At 40.0% G+C, this 23,147-nt stretch overlaps 2 protein-coding genes across 17 annotated transcripts in view; one reads left to right on the top strand and one right to left on the bottom strand.

The window, feature by feature from the left end:
* The window catches only part of Soxn (SRY-box transcription factor soxNeuro), a 280,350-nt gene that overhangs the window by 230,054 nt on the left and 27,149 nt on the right, over window positions 1-23,147 (bottom strand). For all 12 annotated transcript variants that reach the window (XR_013256103.1, XR_013256102.1, XR_013256108.1 and 9 more), the window contains exon 4: window positions 800-852. The gene's annotated coding sequence lies outside the window, so the exon portion shown is untranslated. The remainder of the gene's footprint in view (window positions 1-799; window positions 853-23,147) is intronic.
* LOC143894529 (uncharacterized) lies at window positions 18,760-21,161 on the top strand. Of its 5 annotated transcripts, XM_077400861.1 has the most exons (5): window positions 18,856-18,873; window positions 19,210-19,289; window positions 19,361-19,663; window positions 19,953-20,138; window positions 20,322-21,161. In XM_077400861.1, the coding sequence occupies exons 3-5, from the start codon at window positions 19,400-19,402 to the stop codon at window positions 20,367-20,369; spliced, it is 498 nt and encodes a 165-aa protein (XP_077256987.1). In that variant the 5' UTR covers window positions 18,856-18,873; window positions 19,210-19,289; window positions 19,361-19,399; the 3' UTR covers window positions 20,370-21,161. The 5 variants fall into 5 exon arrangements, with proteins under 5 accessions (XP_077256985.1, XP_077256989.1, XP_077256987.1 ...); XM_077400859.1 differs by lacking the exon at window positions 19,210-19,289 and having other exon boundaries at window positions 18,760-18,873; window positions 19,345-19,663; XM_077400863.1 differs by lacking the exon at window positions 19,210-19,289 and having other exon boundaries at window positions 18,775-18,873.

The raw sequence follows: 23,147 nt of genomic DNA, 5'->3' as shown, positions 1-23,147 counted from the left end.
ACCGACTTCCTGCCAGCCCCCTACCCTCCTCTCTTTCTACCTCCTCATCATCTTGCTTCCTCTTCATGCATCGCGAATTGATGCGGTAGACGGAGAAAATTTCAAAGATTATCGAGAAAAGGAAAGGACAAACGTTAAATATATAATAATTTCTTACACTTTCCCTCCCGTAATTTTTAAACGTTCGAATGAAAATTTGAACGAAATCTGAATATTTCTTTCGAGTCACAATTAGCATCTATCGTATAATGACTTGCTTAAGTTGCTATCATTCAATTTTCTTAATAATTTCGAAATCGAGAAATATTAATAAATTCACAAATGCGGAATCATATTAAGTTTTTCTAAATTCATGACTGCTCTCAATTGACGATCCTTCATTTAATCTCTTTGGAGGTTCACCAAAGAGGTATTGTCACGCACTCCTTCACGTACGATAGTCATGAATAAAAGAAAGATATGAGCAAGCGAGATCATCCATGCATGCAGATTTCTATTTCTGTGTATAAAACGAACGATGCAATGCACGTGAAAAAGAAAATAAATAGTTCCGATTCAAAATTAATTTCATATCTTATAATTGTATCATCCATAAATTATATGTGTGTCACTCTAGATGTGATAAGCGTGGTAAAAATCAAAATAAAAATTTGAATTTAATGTGTTAAAATTTTGAAATTAATGCATTACTATAGAGATAGTGTGATTGTATTACTACAGAATTGCCCCTTAAACACGAAAACTATACGAAAGTCGTAAGAACCCAAAATAGGAAGAGAATCCAAATCATAAGACTCACCGATCACACGACGTGCACCTCCTGCCGATGGGCCGCAGCAAGTCGCAATTCACCTGAAACAATAGAGAGAAATGCGTATGAAGGTGATGTTCATTGAGATGTTCTATACATATGTAGTCGCGAGAAGAATAGACAAGCGAAGGAAAGGGGTGCACAGAGTGGGTGCGAAAAGACGGCGGGAACTGAAATTAAACATTATGTCAGGCATTAAGAGAAATTATCCGCGTTATGCCTCGATCATATCTTTTATGGAGTTTCGCAGGCAACCGCAACGAGCGAAGTCAAGGCAGCGAAAAGGCAAGAAACGAGCCGACGATGGGGGACGGAAACTCGTTGAATTTATATTCGCCACTATACCGCGGCGTATATAGGCGTATACGTATATATTTTATTGCGATATTCATATCGTTTACAAAGACGCCTCGCCGAACTACCTCGTTAATATTTTACGATCGATCTACGCTCTCCCTCCGACGGACCAGAAAAAACGGCGTGAATGAAATCGAATGAGAAATCATGTACAAAGACGTATAACTTTTAAGATAAGCAGTAGACAATATAAAGACAAACGCATTGCTCCGTTAGCATCGTAAATCGAATATTAAACGAACTACATCCCAATATGTCTCTAGAGATTATTCGTAATATATTTGCTTCGGTGCAATGTACGAATTTGCAGCGGTTTTATAAATATACGTCAAACAATATTCGCAAGTATAAATATAACAATAACAACCTATACATTTCTTTATTAATCTATATATTTATTAATTTAATAAGAATGTAAAATTTCGTGGAACAGTTTTACATGAAAATCCAAAATTCGCGAAGTTTTCTAAAAAAAAAAAACAAAAAAAATGTTATGTCCAATTCCGCTGCCACAATTCTTTGTGGCAAACTTTCGTGGCTCTCTGAATTTCAAGTTTCTGTCCTCGTTCGCCGGTCAGTGTCTCTTGCGTCGTAAATGCGGACAAGTAGTAATTGCGCCACCCCGAAGTGTACGCACGGGTGGACCAAACGGGGACAATATACCAAAGCAGAGGAGCAGAAAGGGACCGTCGTTTCTCTCGCGACAGAGTCTCACGAATAAAGTTTACCCATTTGCAAGAATAGAAACTTTTATTACGCCGTTATACGAAGACGCATCGTGCCACGGAAAATAGTTTTAATGTCTCTTCTCGCACTTTCGGAATTCCGTAGAATTTCGTGTCCCGATCTCGTAACTTACATTAGTTTCTTTTTCGATAATCCAATGCATTCGGAATCTAAGGTACTGTCAGAAGAAAATATTAAGCTATTTCTTACAAACATTTTAAATCGTACAGAAAAGAACAAGGAAGAGAAAAAAAACTAAAATTAATTAAGACTTTAATTACTTGGAAATATTTATTCCCCGTAGAATAAGAAAACATTTTCGTCATACTGAAAAATGTAAATAATCAGTTTTAGTTGAGCTCAAGAACTCGCGACACAAGTGTAGATGCGTGTACGCGTGTCTCGGACATTGTTGAACATTGAAGTGTGTGGATTGTTAGTTGGAGTATTAGTGCGAGCATTCTAGATGTAGAGCATAGCTGCCGAAATAAATGACCGGACGTCGCAGGCAGGCATTCATAAACTTGGCAGTGACTAGAGGAGTGCCCTGCTCTAGTGCCTTTCGGAATTCCGATTGGGGAGTCTTCGCGAGAGAAAGAGAAAGAAGGAAGGAGGCGATGGCGATGGCGATCCGAAGGGGAAAATGAGGCACGGACAGAAAAAGAGAGGACAGACACGCGAGCGAGCGAAAGAGCACGAAGGCGGTGGATGAATCGGTCCTACAACCGTAGAGGGAGAAGCTCCTTTCACGTCAGGATAGTGAGCGATCGACCGAATCGCAGGTGAGTGCCTGCGCGACCGCGTAGGATTATTTATATAAACGCCGAGTCACCGGTTATTAATGAGAGGTACCGCCTCCCTCTGTCGGTGGCTATCGATGAGTTCCCTCAAACCATCCCCAAAGCAATGCCGGGCTTATATGTCGACGGGTCAGGTCACCGAAGGTGTCGATCGATTGATATTCTCCCGGAAGACGTCCTCCCGAAATTATTCGCCGAGCGCGATAATGGTAATTAAATTCCTGTTTGCGTCGAATGTGAAAATGATGTGTTTTAAACTTCCAAAAGTTACTTAATCTTTATAATAAGTATGGATTATAATACTATAGATATATATGTATATTTATAGATTATTAAAATATTCTTAACAAGACATTTTATGTTATAAAATAAACTTTAAAATATGCATTATGTTTTTACACAATCTATTCGATGACATCGCACGCAAAAAGCTTAGCGACTATTAAATAAAAACGGAATTGGAAGCTCAAATTTTTTGCTTAACACGCACAATAACGTCGAAATCATCGCGATCATGACAATGAGTTTCCGCCGAACGTTTCACCATTAGTCGCGTGTCAGCCCTTTCTCAATGGGTATACCTAATCGGTCTCACAATTCGGAAGTTTCACTACATAAAAGCCAGCGGTCGAGGTTTGAACATTTCTCTTGCCGCCCACGCTTCATTTCTTTTGCCATGCATCCTATTTATTGCACGAGATCGCAGAGATCTACCTTGAACGAAACCGGCACACCTGCATCTGGCTTCCTCCCATTGACGAGATGAGTGAAATATGAAGGTCTCCGAGGATGTAGCGGAACAGGAACACCTGGATTTAGCAATCGTTCTCTCAATGAAGGGATTCCCGACCGAGGGTTGGAAACGAAGTGAAGGACTGACCAGTTACTTCTGCCCTTTTTTTTTCAAAACCACCGAAGCAAGTAATCTGTCTTGAGGGACTAACATTGACTTTTAGCAAAAACGAGACTCTATTCTTCAAATATTTCCTGAGGGTGACCCACTTATTTTCAACATGAATTTGACTGCTACAAGTGCAAGTTTACGTATAAATAATACAAATCGCCTTTAGAATGTAGATATATTTTAATTCGCTGGAGTTTGTTGGAAAGTTTCTTGTAATATTTTATCAATTTTTAACGATCAGTTTAAACTTATTTTTGCCAAAAAGCATAATTGCACGATCAGAATTTCCATACATGTACGTTTGCTCATGATTCCATCCATATCGCGAACCAAACAGTTTCGGAAATAGATACGACCATCATGGGGCCGTGGAAGGGAGGTTAAAAAGGAATCGTAGGGGTTTACAGTGGAGATGGGGAACGTAGAACCAGGTGTCACGGGGCTGCTATACAAAGAAGTGATGGATGTCTGGCATAGCAACCCTCGTAACGTGTCATGGCGTCGACACCTCAGGTGTCACTCTTGGTCCATGCCTCGTTATCTCGTCGATAGGAAAAAATAAAGCCGATTCTTTCTCACCCCATATAAAGTCGACATATCGCACACGAAAAAGAATCTTTTTAATTTATATGCAAATTATGCGGTTAGATGCATTTGACATTGTTCGCCGAAGTTACCGAAGCAAAAAATAAAACTCTTATAAATATAGTTGAATTTAAAAGTTAGACTGAAACCGCGCATTATCGTGAACGAGAGCAATTTTCTTTTTTTCCTTTAAGACGACTCCTCCCTTCTGTAAAGTTGATAATATTCACTTTGTTAATGCGGCTTCACATCATCGAATTCGTGGGTAGCATGAAAATTGAATGGCCGAGTTGTGATCCTCCAAAGGATCTCCTCGGCTTTTTTCTCGGGCCCCTGACCGACAAGAGAAACACTCAAGAATAAGAATATACTGGTCGCGCGCGCGCGTGTTTCTTCGCACCTGGCAAATCCAAAACATCTCTCGAAGTGGGCTCTCGCTTTCGTTCTCTTACACAGGACCTCTCGTGCCTTTGTCGAGCCACGCGCCCAAAGAAATACAAAAAAGATTAAAAGTAAGATCTCTAATCCTCCTACTGACACGGTGTGTATTGATAGGGCGACGCAATCGCATTTATATGATCGATAAAAATAAAGATAATAATAATAATTATATAATATAATTATTATTATTACAAATAAAAATAACAATTAGTATAATAATAAATAAAAATAATAAAAATATTAACGGGCATTTAATACCGTATCTTTTCAACACATCATATTCTTTTCCATTTAATAATAATATAAAGGTATACGAGGTATTCGTGCTATGAAATAACGTTAAGGAAATAAGACATCATCGCGCGTAGAGTATTACTTATATATCTTAATCTTATGATACGATACTCCATCTCTAAAGGAAAAAACGCGGTCAAGACGTTGGTGTCGACACCAACGACGCGCGCGAGATTCGCGTAAGGAAAGATTTTCTTCCTTTGCACGGTCCGGTGGCTTCTTTTTCGTTGGGATAGGTCCTGTCGGGGGCACCTCATTTCCTTTCGAGTTGTCGGTAGGGGTTCGGTTCTACAGTGCGACAATTCTTCCTCTCCTGCACCCGACTTCTACCTACTGAGCCCGAGTCGACAATGGATCGTTGGTCCACCGCGTAAAGAAATCTAGCGCGGAGACGAGAAATGTGAGAAACCGAGGAGAGAAGGAAAGAGAGAGAAAGAGAGAAGTTTGTTATGTTCTCTTAGGGTATATAAGTCGTTCTAACAATGAGAGAAATAAGCAATGCAATGAGAAAGCAAATGATAAAAAGTGGGAATAATAATAGGCAATAGAGACATGAATATAAATACTTCAACGTAGTAACTTATAAATAAATAAAGGAAAAAAATATGATGTTCGTCATTAATATGTCTGATTATAGAAATTTAATCATTTCGTCAAAATATTAAGTGTCTATCATTTGACTCAATATATAGAACATCAAGTAAAATTTGACCTGAAGAGGCAGAAGCAGAAAAGAGATTGAAAGCGAGAACGCTACAAAAGAAAATAGAAGAATTCTTTCGAGTATCTCAAAAAACGCCATTCATACACCGCAGACCAATATTGCCATTCAGAAACGACAACCCTGAAACGAGCTTGTTCCGAATGACATACAGAAGCAATGAGCTAGATTATTCTTTGCAAAGGTACAAGTCAAAATTTTCTTGTATTTTGACTACCTGCAATGTTTACAATATATATTACGTAAAATTCGTCACACAGGATGACATCGATTATATAGGGTACTTTGTTACACTTTGTTAGTCGTTATGCCTCGAATTCAAAAAACTCTTTTTCCTTCTCTTCCTCCCTCTATTATATTTATCTACAAATCGACCAAAACAAACAAGAACCTACATATACAATTTAATTATGTCGGCGCCAGCGATATCACGCTGCTTGAAATCATTTGATTGCAATGAAACTTGCTATATTAAACTGAAACTCGCACGATCAATGTGTATCGAGATTAAAAAGTAAAAAGGCATAAATGACAACATCGAATCCGAAAGGGAGAACGAAAACGAGCTACTAGCATAGGGAGTGAATGAGAGTGACCTTGACAAAACATCGCGGCCACGAAATGAAGCCGTTGAGCCGCGAGAACAAAGAGATTCTGTCGTCCTTTGTCAGACAGTGTCTCTATCTCCGTCTGTGCCCATCGTTCCCTTTCCCTCCAGACTTTTATCTCCTCCCCTTTCTCTTTCATTTACTTTTATCTAAGTCTGTTTGCCACTGTTCAAATTATTACGTCGCTTTCGCTCAACCGACTACCATTTGCGTCGACCATACATTGCATTGAGTCCCTATATTCAGAAAAAAATCGATAAAAACTGGCAAAGCGATAAGTTTCAAAAGCTAACTGCCTTATGACAATTTGCATCATTTTTTAATAAAGTACGTTAAATATAATAAACCTAATTAACAGATTTTAATTAAGTGACCCGAGTAAGCATATTTTTATCTATTATTTTAAAAATTAAATATGAAAAGATATCTTATCCTTATCCTGCAAATACTCATTATAATATATAAAATCGATTCGGCATCGTCATAACTAACTGACCTTTCGCTGTTGGTCTTCGGGGAAGGCGACCTTTAAAACGGAGTTCACCACTGACCCTTTAATATCACTGGTTTCGCTCATATAATTCATCAGTTAATTAAGTCAAAGTTCACGAAAGTTTATAACGAAATATGCCAATAACCAATCCGATAAAATGTCGAAAGCTTCGGCCAGTTTCCTCGCGGTGCTTCTGTTTAGCAATTTTGCGGAAGAAGAGAAAAACGGAAATGCTAAGGACGTGAAGACACGCCAGACCTGTCGATATCAGGACGGCGACGTCCCTCCTACAACAACGTTGGATGACAGGGAGGGAGACGGGGGGATGGAGAAACGATAACGGAAAGAGAAAGATAGAAAGAGGGAGGGAGGGAGAGAGAGAGAGAGAGAGAGAGAGAGAGAGAGAGAGAGAGAGAGAGAGGAAAGAGAAAGGAAAGAGACAGGAGAGACAACAGAGTTGAACAAGTTGGAAAAACACTTAAGCGGGCAGCTAATGCTTTTATCGCGACCCTTGATTCCACCCTAGCCTGATTTTCGGCGACAAATCAAGGCGCTTGTCCCGCCGGGAACGGTAAATACGTTTTTGACGCCCCCGCGTGAAATAATGCGTGCGCGTATACGCACGCACGCACGCGTGGCGTAGAGCGCGTAGCCGCGCACTCACGAGCGGCGACAATGCGCGCGAGCAAGCCTATTTACCGGAGGGTGAGAGACGAACCGAGTGGCGGAAGAATGGCACTTTATTAGTGTTTGCAAACGACGTTCCGCCGCAGCGCAAAGTTCCCCGTCTTGGACGATTTATCAGGCCAAGACAGCACCGTTTCGTTTCACTAAAATGGCGGTATTCGGCGTGAAAAGGTTACCATTCACACGTAGAATACATCTGCAGTAAATTTGCGACAGGTACAAACCGCACGAGAGGCGTCGTACGTTATTGCGGATACGTATGTCTAATGTGCGATATCGCGAGCTTGATGTATAACTCGTGAACATTAAAAATTTATTCGGCAAGCTATCAGATAGATCAAAGAAGTAAGAAACTGTAAAAATTATTATATTGCATGTTTCTCATTAATTATATCACGTGATTATAATGACATATGTTAAACATATGTTAAATAATGTCTATTGTTAAACTCACTTAGATAGTATTCGCGATTTATAAATCTGTCGTGTACTAAAACGTTCGAAAAATCTAAATACACATATATATATATATATATATATACTATACACATACATATTAAAAGACATATAAAATTATGAATAGAATTTTATCTTTAAATCTGAGCAAATTATAGATTACACCTAAAATAAATTTAAAATATTAGAAACATGAATAATTGTTTAATATTTTAAACTTCTAAATGGCTTCATAGTTCATTGATTTTTTTGGTGCTTGCTGTGAATTGATACTTTTTATACGAAAGAATCGATACTCGTGCGAGGCTGCTGCCCGGGACGACAATAACTTGCGAGGGATAGCTACACAACCTGGTGAGACTTTGTGAATTTGGAAATTCGATATTAGCGAACATTTAGATCCACCATTCATAGAGAATTCACATTCGGTCACAGAGGATAACGGTGTCCACCGTTGCGTTCAACGTGTTGAAAAATGATACTGCATCACACAAACTCACCGATTAGTGGAGTGAACGCTACGTTAATCGGATTTTCAATGTATCGACAAGCCTCGTTCACCTAAACCGATTCACGGTGTAACTCTAACAAATCTAGACGCGTTGATAACGGTTTAAAATTATTACACGTTAGAATAATAAAGAATCTAAAATGCGAGAGAGAATTGTCCTCTTGTCCCCTTGTTCAAAGGGAGATTACACACGATAAAGGGTATTATTATCTTTCTCAAACTATTGGTCATAAAATATGCGACGGAATATCGTTGGACCGACGCTCCGGTTGAGACAAAATGCCCGAGATTCGCGCTGTTCCGAGATTTGCCACGTCAGTGACGATGGCAGCACGTACCATTCTAGGGGGTGCATCACCCCCCGAGCCCGAGTTCCAGGTTAGCGAGAGCTGTTCTATAGACTCGAAGTAGACGGCAGAGGAGGTAGGAGGTGGCGCGTAGGGATGGGTGAAGGGGGGAACAACGACGGCGGAAGAGCAGGAGCATGAGGTGGAGGAGGAAGAGGAGATGGAGGATGGAGGCACTCCATCGCAGTCCGTCGCCTCGTCCAGAGGGTGGGAGTAGCTGGCGGCGGGGTGGTTTTGTCTTCCTTCGCCCACCCTCCTTATACCCGCCACCCGCGGAACCACCTCCGCGCTATTCGAGTGCGCTTGCGCTCGCCGAACCACCCCCGCGCGAGCCACCCTCTTCCTGCGCCGGCCCGTTTACGCTTCTGTCCCCTTCCCTCCCGCTTTATCCCCCCGTGTGTCCTCTCGCGCGCCACCCCTCTATTGATTTTGTTACAAACCGGCTCCATCCCATTCCCCTCCGGCCTCCCGACGTCACCCTCACGCCGACCCACGCGAAGTCCGTTGGAGCGATACGCGCCGATGCGTGTATGTACGTTGATATATAAATGTATATTGTTTATACATATTTCTCGTCGTCGGCGTCGCCGTCGTCGTCGTCGTTCACTGGGCGACTCCGAATTTCCAACAGGCGACGTCAACGCGCCGCAAGTCTCTCCTGCGACCTAAGTATAGTCAATAAAAGTGGAAGTGTTGTGTGACCTGAAAATCGCAAGCAGAAAGCGAGCGATGGTTTCGAAAATGCTCGCGCGAATCATCCTCGTTCAATTGTAACAGTAATCGCGACGAACTAACTTCCTCTTAACATGTAATTCGCGACTTCATTCTAGATTATATAGCCATATCTATTATGCACAGAGAAAAAATCAGATTGGTACTGATAAGTTACGTGTTAGCAGCAGAAAAAATCGCGTTCACGAACTATTCGTAATGTTTCTGAAAAATATTTGCCCGCCCAATAAAAGAAAAAGGTGACAATAGGAGAAAGAAGGGTCTTGTTCCTGCCTAAATTAAATAAAATATCGCGATTCTAGTTGCTTGAAAGAAATAAAAATGTTTCATGCGAGAGCTTATAAATTAAATACAAACGATATCTCGTTAACGATTGCAGAAAAGATCGTGCCCAGTTCAATTTTCTAAAAGACAAACTTCAAATTAAACAATAGATACAGTAAAAGTATAATATTTCATATAATTATCGCGTGGAAGGTATATAATTTTCGACGTGAGCGCAGCGCGAGTTTTCGCAGCCTAAGAGGATACGAGCCCTTGCTTGTATATAGCACATATTCATTTTTCGCGAGCTATTCGGCTGCACCACGTGCACGCAGCCGACATTCGGTCGGCCAACTCTCAGTGGTCCCCAACTGGTTCAAGTACCACATGCTCTCGTGGTCGCCCTTGCGCTCACGTACGAGCAAGAAGTACTCGATGGCATTTGCGGTGGATTTGGCGGTACTCCGCGCCACGGGAGCCCCACTTCTGGCCACCAGTAACCATAGGGTACTCTCTCTCACTTCCTCGACTCCTCTCTGGATTCCTCCTCTTTCCTCGCCCCTCACTCACCCTTACCAACGTTTTCGAGAGGCCCCGTACGATACCCCCGTGATAATCTCCCGTCTATCGAAAGGGAGTCGCTGCGCGCGGATTAAAAGGGTGCCTTTTACGCAGAGTTCCACGCAAGATCTACATTTTCTCTCTCTTTCTTCCTTCTCTTTGTCTTTCCTTCTAGCGCCAAAGCTTTCCCGACGTTCGCGATTACATACCGTGTCGTCAAAAAATACATTTACAACAATATCGTCAGAAATATATTTCGCGTGTTCGTAAACGATAGATTTTGGAAAAAGTCACTGCACACATTGTAACATATATCTCTTGAAATTCTCTTAAGCGCTCACAAATGTGACGTTTATGTTTCTGCTTCACAGCAGATTCGAATGATTGCTAAAATATTTGGATCTAACATCTGTCAACTTCGATTCTATGAAGGAAGCCAACCTTTAGTTAAACCGACCTCCGCGTAAGTCAGACAGATATATGAGAATTCGAGAACTTTGTTTCGTATATAGGATTGCCGACAAAATTCTGCAATTGCGCAGCTTCTGTGTTACATAAAAAATTCTATAACATTAGCACAATGATAATACTAAAATAGTATTGTTTTTTTAATGTCAATAAACGTGCGTAGCGTGTTACAATATATAATCTAACATTAAAAAGTAAAGTAATTACGCTTCGATAAATTAAGTTTCAAAGATGCAAATAGACCTAAAATTTGATTTTTTTTTTTTTTTTTACAAAATTGTAAGTCAACATTGTTTTAACCGAAATTTAATTTTCAAGTCCGATATAAAAAATAAATTCGATAAAAAATCAATATACCTCGTCACATATTTATTGAACAGGTTAATCGACGCGATCATGCGCCACTTATTACACTAAATCTTCGCCACGTGTTCGTCTACTTAGCCCAACAATTCAGCGTTACGTAAGGTTTCACGGGGAGGACAGGATCCCAACGAAAAATCGGGCCCGCGTCCAAAGTGGGTTAATAAAGCGATATTAAAGCCACGGGTGGTAGACCCTACGGCAGAATCCCTCGTGTCCACTCTGGCGCGGTCTTCGGACAGCGGGAATTACGTGCGAGAACCACCACCCCGTGATCCACCATAGCGTTTCATTAGCTCTCCGCTGTCTCGGCACGTTTTTTCAACAAGCTCGCGAGTTCGATTATTAACTTAGCGTTTTGCTTGAAAGCTTTTACATTACACGTGCAAATAAACTTGTTTTTTTCATTTACATCCGAAAATGAGACTCTCGATTCTGATGAAAAGCTAGATAGAAATTGCATTTTTATTATGTAGTGTTGAATGCAGCTATTATTAATCTTCAATTATACTATCGTATCTTATAAATTAAATTCTATAAAGAGATTTGCAACAGTCTTATGTGTGCAATTATATATACGGCAATTCCATATTTTTTTATAGAATATATTTTAAAAAATTGCACGCCAAATATAATTTAGCTAAAATTATCGAGCACCGTACCATTATATGAAAACCTTCAAAAATATATTTGCTACTTTCAAACTACACGTTGCGGCACGACGTTATCGCGGCGTAATCTCTGCGAATGTAGAACTTTCATTCGCATATTCCCGACCGTTCTAACTATCCGACAAGGCTGGATATGTACGGTGAATCGGCAAACTGTAAAGTTTACAAACACCCCAACGCTTCCTAGTCATTATCCCGTAATCCCGGTGTTTTACATGTTATGAGGATGCGAGAGAGGCGGCGGTCCGCTACCTGCGACCTTCGGTCTTACATTATTACACACCGTTAGTAGTCCACATATCACACCGACGAACAAAAGCCTGCATGATTTTACATAAATTTCACGAGTCGAAACACCTCGCGCGGGCAATCGTGATCTCCTCGGAAAGCTACAAATATGCTGCCGCTCAGTATAATCTGAACACGGTGAGGAGAAAACGCTGCGAGTGTAACTGAACGTGAGTTTATTTATCGCGCGTATTCACGTACGCGTAACAACCTATTTCATTTTGTCTTAGGTGGAGCGTTTAAATCAGGCGCTTAATCGTGCAATATATCCATTAAATTTACAAAACGGAACGGCTGAGTTTCGACGGAGGTGAACGTGTTTCCGAAACTCAACAAAATAATCCCGATGTGTCTTCGGTTTCGAGTTACGCCCGATCGCGTGCGAATTGGGCGCGCGTGTTTTGACTTGACACGCAGCCCACCCACGCTTACCCTCCCGATCACACGCCTCGCACGAGAACTCGTCATTAAGTGCATTAGGACGCGTTTAATAGCGCCGTGATCGCTCGTTATATATATAGGTAGCTGCTCGCTCGCTCGGGGATGCTGCGCTCGTGCTGGCCCGGCGAATGTGTCTAGTTCTCATTGTTCCCGCGCGTCAGACACGTGGCCGTGGCACGAGTCCAACGAAATCGAATATTCTTCCTTGCTTTCTCTTCTTTTCCAGCCCCCCTCTGATTGGCACTTTAAAATCCGGACGATCATGCGTCGCGCGGGCGGAGGGAGGTAAAAAAAAAGCGAGAAAGAAATGACGGGAAACATCCACGGCGGCGCGGAGGTCGCCATTCAGCTCGGCTCGAATGTCGCTCCCGCGAACTCTCGTGTGTCGGGAAGTTTGCAGGCTAAATTGACCGCAGCTCCGATGAAAGCGGTAATTTCAGCTGCGAAAAATTCTGTCTGACGCCGAGAAGTATAAACTGTATTTCTTTTTCTTTTTTTTTTTTTACCGCGGGCGTGGATATACGAGTCGAGTGCAAATACGCGAACGGTGAAGTACCGCGACGAATTCGAAAGTAATAATTTCGTATCTATCTCGAGCTCCCGTGATTATTTTTGTCTCTGCTGCATTCCTTTGAATAACAAGTTAACATTGCGAAATTGCTAAGATTACAAAATTACTAGGAATTTCTATACTTTTCTTAAAGCTAACGTATTAAAAATCAAGGAAGATCGCGATTTTCAACAGCGATTATCCTCGGGCTATTTAGCACTTTGCTCAAACGTTTCCCTAATATCTCTAAATGCGAATGTAAATAATTTATCACCTGTGCCGCGTGGAATTATACGCGCGCAAATGGATCAGGTGTCGGGGGGGGGCGCGGCCCTTTTTCCTTGTCTACCATCGCGCGGTCAATTAATAGGAGTCATTTATAAGAGCAAACCGGGGAATCTGGGAATCCGCGATCCGCCCGGAGGCAATAAATCTCAAGTCGCCGAGAGCGGCATGGTAGCGGAACCCCTCTTGTAAGCTGGTTGTATTGTAGCTATTACCGAGCCATGCATCACTAGGTAACAATTCGTCGTCTCCCTCGTTCTAACGGCCGAGCACGGATCTCTCCGCATTTCGTGACCACGGAAAAGAGCACTAGGACACCGTGTAGGAAAGCGCATCAGGAAAACGCGTGATGCGTTTGGGAAGCTGCGCAGCTGATATCGGACCACCCAGGTTATTCTCTTGGATACCTTCTGGCCCCGTGGAACGTTCCGCGGCGTTAAGGGAAAACGTTACGTCCGATTCACGCATGACCACGAACAATGTTATGGCACGAGTGATGAACGATCTCCGTCGTTAATGAGCGAATCGTGTCTTGCATCGATATTTTATGTTTCGGTGCTTGTAACAGAAAAGGTGGCTTAAAGCGCTGATTTGTAATTTGGCAACCCGCTTTTACAAATTATGCGACAACGCGATGCTCGCAGCTAATAAAAAAAAACATTTTACAATCACCAAATAAATATTCTTCTCAATCAAACAACGAAGAATACCACTTTCCTCGCTGTCATGTCTTTTCTTCCGTGTTTTAAGACTTTTAAAAAATATATGAGACTTCAAATTTTATGAGATAAAACTGATAAAATACAAGGTTACATGTATTGAAACGAAGAAAATATTACTCCGATAATATCGCGGTGACGTCTCATGCTTTCAAAAACATACTGCTCTAAATCGCTCGCTCGGTCCAGACGACACAAGGACAGACGGTGAGAAAATAACGGGCGATACTTTGTACGCGAGACAGAAGGTTGCGAAAGAAAAAAAACAGCGGAGCGAGGAAAAGGGACGAGTGAAGAAGAGAGGGAATCGCGAGGACAGAATATACGGCGCGACGAGCCGCGCCGTGGTACAGCACAGTCTCTCTCGCCGGACAACCGACAGTTAGAAAAACGGGGTGGCTGTCGAGGAGGGTAGTACCTGCCTACTACTCGCACCCTCGCCGGGCGCTATAGTAACAACACGGGGAAACATAGGGAAATCAATATGGCTTCCGTTGCCCTCATCCCTCTCGCGCGCGGCCCTCGCAGCCGTTTGTCTCTCGCTCTCGTCCGATTCTCTCGCTCCTCTCTCGCTACTACGGAATTACATCTCTCCCTCAGTCTCCCTCGTTTTACCCATCTCTGTTTATCTTTCCCTTTCTCTCTCCCTTCCTTTCTCTCTCTCTCTCTTTCTCTTTCTCTCTCCTTCCAGCTTTCTCTCTTTCTCTCTAGCACTCGACGCGGACGGGTGAACCCATTATAAGGGGGTGTTACTCCGGGCCAATCCCCAACCATCCGGAGAGAGAAACCAGAGAGGCGAGAGTCCAAGAAGGGCGCATGTGCGTTGCTAGGGCCACCGGATGGGTCGCGCGATGCGATGCGATGCGATGCGACGCGATGCGATGCAATGCGACGCGATGTGATGCCGTGCGTAACGTCCGCCCGGTATATACACCAGATACTTGACAACGCAGAAATATCTGATAACGTACCCAAGAAACAAGTACGGCGTATAATTTGCACTCTGTAGCTGGATGTATACAATAAAACGACCGATGAATTTTCTTTCCAGAATCTCCGAAATATATTTCTTTAACGAAAATATAATTGAATAATTAACCGTTATATATTCTATTTCTATTTCTTTAATATATATCCGCATAAAAAAATAAAATCATGATTATGAATGCATTTTGATCTTATTATAGAATTTTACAATTAAATCATGATTAAGTCATTACGAAATCATGCGATATAAAGTTTGAGAAAATAAAAAATATATATATAAAATCTTGACAAAGTATATATAAAATACTGATAAAGTATTACACACACATGAACTATGCTACATTATTACTAAAGATTTTATTTAGCTTAAAGTCCTTCTTATATAAATAAATAAGTGATATATATGTATATAACGTATCTATATGTGAAACAAATAAAAAGATCTTGATTACATGTGTATATGGTATGTATATGTGATTTAGATTTAATTATTCGCACTTATCAGTACAAAGTTTCAAAGCAAAACCCTACCCCTACCAATCTTTTTATAAAAAGGCCTTGAACCCTTTCGAAAGGGTTGAATGTATCAACTAGAGCTCTCTGGCGGCTTACCACGATATTCGAAATCAGAACTCCTACGTCGGTAACATAGAATTCTAGTATACAGAAGGTATTAAATGTACTCCTTCAGAACCATACCAAAAGCTCCAGAATAATGTCACACAGGTGCATTTTAATATATGTTATTATTTAATTAAATATTTTCCAGGACACACACATAAATATGTATACATAGCGAAAAAATTAATAACGCATATAAAAATAAATATATATTTTTTATTCTAATACGCATTAATTTTTTCACCGTGTATACATCATAATATTCTATAAAAATAATTATTTAAATATTTATAATAAATCATTTTTAATAAAAAGATTATTTTGAATATTGATTAAAATAATTGTAATATTACTTACTAACTATACTTTGCTAACTCAGAAAAATTTCAACGAACATCGTTTGCGACAAAAGTAATATTCACCAGCTATATATTTTGTTAGACATGCCGTACACAGTTTAAAGTTTAAATACACAGCGGCAAGTTTAAGTACATATATATATATATATATATATATATATATATATATATATGTATTTATTATATCATCATTATACATTAACCAACTTTATTTTGAAAAATAAACTTTAAACTATTTCTTGCAAATCTCAATCAAGATATGGAATAAAAAAAATGTTATTTTGTATTCCGGTGCAAAATGATGGTCCACGGTGCTACTACAGTTCGCAAGAAACCTCAACTGATTTCAAGCAGTCCATCCTTATACTCTTTCAACCAATCACGTTCACAAAGAATCCCATGAACACTCAGTCAGTTCAGTTCAAATCGCACTCAAGAATCGTAGTAGAGATATATAGTTTTCCCGTTTCTTCGCTATATAAATAGCCGACGTCCATTCGTATTACATTCGGTGAAGGTGGTGCATGCCTGTTACTTATTATTAGCCGACGTAGGATATATTCAGACTGGGCCCATTAAATTTCCGAAAATCATCCTTGTCGCTTTTCAACACTTTCCTCCTGTGTGAAACTCACTCATCATCGGCCTCATCCGAGCATATTACGGGAGAGAGATGCTTAGCTTTGGCTCCGCTCTATTCCAAGAGAATTCTCTTGAGGGCTGTTCCGAGAAAGTTCGAGAGAAGTTTCGCCTTGAATTTTCATACATCTTGAGAGTCCTTGTTGTCAGAGTATTTCTTTCCCGTTTCCTAGAGTTGTTAACTTAATTCTTCCCCATCTTCCATGCAACATCACATATTCTACTCTAGAGGATAATTAGATGAATACTGCTCCCTCCTCTCTTAGAGAGGGCAATCCAATATAAATAAACCAACGTACGATTTCATCTTCCAAACATCGTGGTTCTTCTTCTTCCTGAGTCTTTTTGGGAGAGTTTTGCGATTATTTTACTCCCCCTCTTTGACTCTATATATATATATATATATACATATATATATAATACACACACACGCATGTGCTTTATAGTACGTAATTACAGCCATTATATCTACATTAGCAATATCGCGAAGAAGGAAAGCCCTGTGTTGGAGAAGATATCCCGCTCTTCTATTTCTTATTCATGAGGAATTGTGTGATGGAATAAATATTATCTGAAAACTTGACCACACATCAAATTCACTCCCCCTTCACAGGGACACAAATTTCTTCTCTTCTATCACTATCATTATCTAGCTTATCATTATAGATGACCATTGCATATCATCAGAATAAACAGAGAAAGGAGCGTAAGCGCAATAACCTAACTATTAATTGATAATAAGTCTTCGATCCGTGACGATGTCCTGGCGACTATCCTTCATAACCACTTAGGAGTGACATGCACTGGAGCCTATGAGAACGAGATAGCTGAAAGAACGATGAATGAAAACTTTGCCGTAAATTCTGGAACGATGAATCCGTTTTCACTCGCAGCAGATATAAAGCATCCGTCATCCTGGTTTACGACGATCCCTGAGTAGCGTCAGACCACCTGACTTAAATGTATTCTGATACACCTTATAAAGAATACGACGTTTAAACAAATGCTTGCGAGAAAGCTCGGTCTAGTATACGAAACCACGTTATACCGAACGTATATCTTTACAGTCTGCTTTCCGTCAAAAGATGAGATAAAATATAACGTCACAGAGAAATTTATATGCAAATTATGCATCAGGGTGATAAATTATAATAAAAACTGAAAATTTAAATAATAGGCGATCAATATAATGATATCCTAGCGGTATTACGAGCAAACAAACTTGCAAAAAGAACGCTTGACGTCAAGGACTCGCGGTTACCCTGAGTATTATTTACCGGCATCATGCCGTATGGTAAGAAGTATCGATTAAAACCGGATTATATTTGATATCAAAACAGTTATTATTACAAGTTTTGTTGTTATCGCAAGTATGTAAAATCATTTTGTAAATGTTAATTAGTAACGCTTATTATACGTGGGAAAAGTAACACGAAAAAATAATTGCAGTCGGCAAAGCAGACTTCGTTGGTAGATCAAGATGTCCAGCATCCTTGCTGAAGAGAGGAACGTTGCATGTACCATGGGTCCATACAGCAAACTGTACCAATGGAAAATGGCTTTACCATCTTCGTCGGTAAAGGAGATTTCTCAGGGTTAGAATAGTGCCACTACATGGTCAGATAAGCGATAAGAGAACTACAGTTTCAAGAGAAAGAAAAGTAAAGGAGTGCTTGATCTGAGCTTTCACTGATCTTATATATTCCACCTACGCAATTTTATATCAAAGAACCTTGAATTCACTCTATTAATATTTTTCTAAATTAATTAATTTTTAATTAAAACTTCTTCAAATTTTCTAAACAAATTATAAATGTGTAAATTATGAAACAGTCTTGCAAGATTTATCTATCTTATTGATTCATTTTAAATCCCTCTTTTGTATGAAAAACCTATATCGATTTTTCGTCTTTTTAATATTTATTTAACGTTTAGTACTTTTTCCGATAAGTTACAGCATAGCATGACCGGGATTAATGCTTCTCATTTCTCACTCGCGATTCGAAACATTAGAAGGTCGTGTTTATCATCACGAGTGCTCATACGAAAAGATTATATGTACAGGTGAACAGTGTGGCAGCAGGATATACAAGCAGGACACACTTTCAGTTGTCGGTTGACGTCGTAACGGTTCGCAACGGCTCTATTATTAAAGCGGCTCTTATTACTTTTATTGCGATCCAGGTAATGTCGACGCGAAAGTGAAATCTTGTTATAAGAAATAGTAAAATGTATTCGATTTAACGCGATGCGCGTATTTTCAAAAAAATTTAAAGATCGTAATAATAACTCTATTCGAACAGAATAATTTCCCTCGAATATTCATCTACAAGTACAATGTGGACTCTGAGATTACATTCTTTTGCCAATATACGTTATTTCTGACAGAAAATGTCGCGCGCGAGTGTTCCCCACGCGATTTAAACAAAAAAAAGTAAACTTGCAAAGTGCACAAGCTGAGAATTCCTTGATTTCAGTACGTTTGTTTTTTTTTTCTCTCTCTATTTATAATTCAAGCAGAATATATGCAAAGTGCTGATGTGAACAAAAAATGTGTAGAACACCGATCAGAGGTCGCTCCAACTGCGGGGATTAGTTTTGTAAATAATCGATCTTGTAAATATCACGCGTCTAATCATAGTATTATCGTGACAGTCGGTTTTGATCGAAGGATTCGCTAAGAAGAGATCGAGGACAACGCTGAGCAAAAATGGCATTGACGTTAGCGCTACCGTTATTCGGTTTAGACCCGGAGCGCTTTTCCACACTGAGCCTGAAGCTTCTTAATATTGAGCGCGAACAGAACTTGAGGAATTTGTCCGATTCTGGGCGGGCTTCTCCAAGTACCGGAAGCGAGTCCAGCGGCATCAGCAGTCTCGCAACGTCCGCCGAATCGGCGTCGGTCGAATTAACGCCGATCTCATCGCGACCAGAGACTCCCACTAGAGCACCGTGGAAGAGCCATCAGGAGAAGGTAAACATTACGAGCGTTCGCGTTCGCACGAATAATTCAGACCTCGACATAAAAAGGAACTGTAGGAATGCCATATCGAAAGAGAGAGAAATATCAAAAAAACTTTTCTTAAAGACTATTGGCTTAATAAGAAAAAAACATTTATAGCATCTTATATAAATATATGCATATGAAAATCTTTTCATGAAAAGATAATTTTATGGATATAGCATTATGCTTATAACCTTAACCATATTGAGCATAAGTATGCATCTATGTAAGATAAAAATTTTAAGGTATTTCCTTTCAGATAACTGCATCATTACGCATAATATACGAAGACCGCGATATATTGAACTTGGGAGCGAACATCAGACCGTCGTTCGACTGGCAAATGAAAGATCGAACGTTGTCTCGACACAATCTTCCAGATTATATAACTAATCGCCTGATGTATCATCGACTACGCGAGCAGCCGCCTACCAAAACTGAAACTGTACGTATGATGACGTCTTATAATAAAAAAATCACGATAATGTTTTTACATTGTCGGAATAAAAGTATTTAATACAATTAATTTTTAAACAGTATCAGGTATAGTATATAATGTATATATAACTAATCAATTTTAATATTAAAATTTAATCACAATTCTAATGTTTAAAATTGTATCTTACAGAAACGTTGCGACGAATGTGGGTTTTCCGATCTATCGTTTATCTTTTGATATCGACTTAAACGTAACGAAACGATTGACGACAACAACGTCATGGACAACTGAACTATGATAGACTGGATAAGCGGCAGCCGGATGGAGACGTATCGTAAATCGAGGAATGTATGAAGATATAAATCTAATGTCTAAGTTTTGGAATCCTATATTCGCAATAAGAAACGTGAATATTGAAATAATTGAAATATTCGCGTAAATTAGTGATTTAATTTAGTATTGATGAATTTGTCTAGGAAGAGCTATCTAGAATCTAAATTATTTAAGCGGTATGCGTTCCCTTGCCGGATACGGGCTGCAGTGGCCATCAGTTCTTCTAATTACGATATCGTAAGATGTGGTAAAATTATGTCAGCTAATGAGTTCTGCATCGAAATAAAAATAATTCGGACTCATTTAATGTCTAAATCTTATTGTTAGTCATTACACACAATTCTACAATTTTTTGTGATACAGTACAAAATTAATTATCTACTAAAGTAAATGTACCTCATCTTGCAAAATTAATTATCTACTAAAGGGAATGTGTATAAATGTACCTCATCTTGTGCGACATCTTTTTTCCATTTTCAACTATACAGCGCATATGTACCTAATTATACTTCGGACGAATAACGATGTCGCGTAAGATATCGGCGCCTTATAAGACTATCTGAGCATAGAATATCGTGTGACTGTCATCGAACGATCGAATAATATCGAATCTTTTACGCACGATATGACGATCTAAAACAGATTGAACGTTTAACTAGAGAAAAGACCGTAGGCTTACAACTCGCAGTGTGTGTGCGTGCGTGTGTGCAAAAAGTCACATGTCGCCCAAAAACTTTTCTTTATGTATTCTTTACACAAATTTATTAATTTAAAGATACATCTCGCTATCCTAGTGTCAAAAGATTGTCATAATCATCGACAATAATCATTTTATTTTTTACAGTACCTAACCATAAACAAATGCCGTTGCATTTCGTAGAATATCGTTATCAAGTGACACACCGGTAGATGTATTGCGTTTCAGGTAGTATCAAGAACGACCGGCAATTTCTATAAACGACCGAAAATCAACCCTTACATTTTCGCGGTAATGTAGTACCTGCTCGTAGGATATAAATACGTATTTCTACGACGGCATTGCATATATACCTTGACCATTGTTTATAAATATTGATAAACAATATTTTTTATATCCCAATATTGCGTTATTAATTATACTTTTACATTAAATAAAATCATATTAAAAAATGTTCGCGAGAAATATGGAAATAACTTAGGTATGTAGCGTTCTCTCACCCGCTGAATCTCATATATTCAGCGTTTTATAAAAAGAGATGGAGCAACTCTATCCCCAAGTTAAGAATATTTCGCATGGCAATATCGCCGCGGTGCAACATCAGCGGACCTTCCAGTAGCGATACTTGAGCCAGGCCGAAGATGAACGCTCGGCGAATTAGCGCGTAAATTCGCGCGAAAGGCATTAGTGCCGTTTCACGAGCCGCACAAGGGGGTTGATCGCTCGGACCCTCGTGCTTCTGCATTGTTTCAGTTCGAGCGTAACACCCGGCGTGGCGCTGTGTGGCCGGTTCGATCCACAATCCCGCCCGAAACACTCACACCCCTAACGAGAGAGACCACACTCGCGAGGCTCGCGACCGCACAACACGCGCGCATTATTCCGATCCTTACCGACGCACACGCGTATACACGCATCCAGGAAAAAATGGACAAATTGCTAAAAAGAAAGAGAGATATTTTACCGTAAGAAAATTATATAAAAATAGCAATCTCTCACATACAACAGCATTTTTTGCCCAATTTTCCTGCGACGCACGAGATTTATTTTAGACACGAGCGTTATGTGTCCATTGTTTGTTAGAATCATTACAAATTAAATGCTAATATTATGCCAAATCATTTCTCATTTAATGATCAAAATTAAGAACGATGCTTCCTGTCCGCCGATTTTTCGCCTTCGGGCCTCGATATTTGCTAAATCCACTGGTACATGCGTTTATATTGCTTGCATGTATACCGCGGGCTGTGCGGGAACCTTTCATCAGGCTGCACGCGTGCGTGTACACCGGTGCACGCGCGCGTGTGGAAGCGCCCCGTCCGTGCGTGCACGCGCGGATGCGTGGGTGCGTGCAACGCGCGAGAGATGCGCAGGACGACTATTCAGATATTGTTGTTATTGTTGAGGGAACAATCGCCCGTCAATAGGCCGCCTCGGCACAATGTATCTATTCAGGTGCGGTCAGCGGTGCTCAATCGATCAGGAATCCACCCTTTGCGAGTGTCGAAAAAGCACCGCGGAGACTATGGCGAGAGATTGCCGTCAGTTTCGCGATGTGTATCGCGGAATTCTTTGTGCAAAGTCCCACTCTTAACTTGAGCCTGCCTATGCATGAAGAGAATAGATGTGCTTATTTTCTTCACGCTTCAGGAGACCAAACAAAAGCGATTCTGAATGGCTTGTGCATTTCTACTTATATAGGACATATTATATAAAATATTTTATATCTTTACATATTTATAAGGAGCAAAATAAAATTGTCAAATTGATGTAAATTTTATTGAGAGATAATTAATTCATTGATTCAGCGAGAATAGTGTAAATCGACGCACGTATTCTTTTGTTCGTGCAGAATATAATATAAATATCATATTTTTACAATATAATTACTTTTATTATTGTAAAAATCAATGTTTTACTTTTGAATGATTTAATTAATAGGCGTCAGAATAGGTGAACTCAATAATCGAATTGAGAGTACTCTG

This window comes from Temnothorax americanus, unplaced genomic scaffold (assembly GCF_048541705.1).
Source record: "Temnothorax americanus isolate GAGA-0224 unplaced genomic scaffold, ASM4854170v1 Scaffold14, whole genome shotgun sequence".
NCBI lineage: Eukaryota > Metazoa > Arthropoda > Insecta > Hymenoptera > Formicidae > Temnothorax > Temnothorax americanus.
The sequence above is the reverse complement of the archived record's forward strand: the minus strand, read 5'-3'. Positions and strand labels throughout refer to the sequence as shown.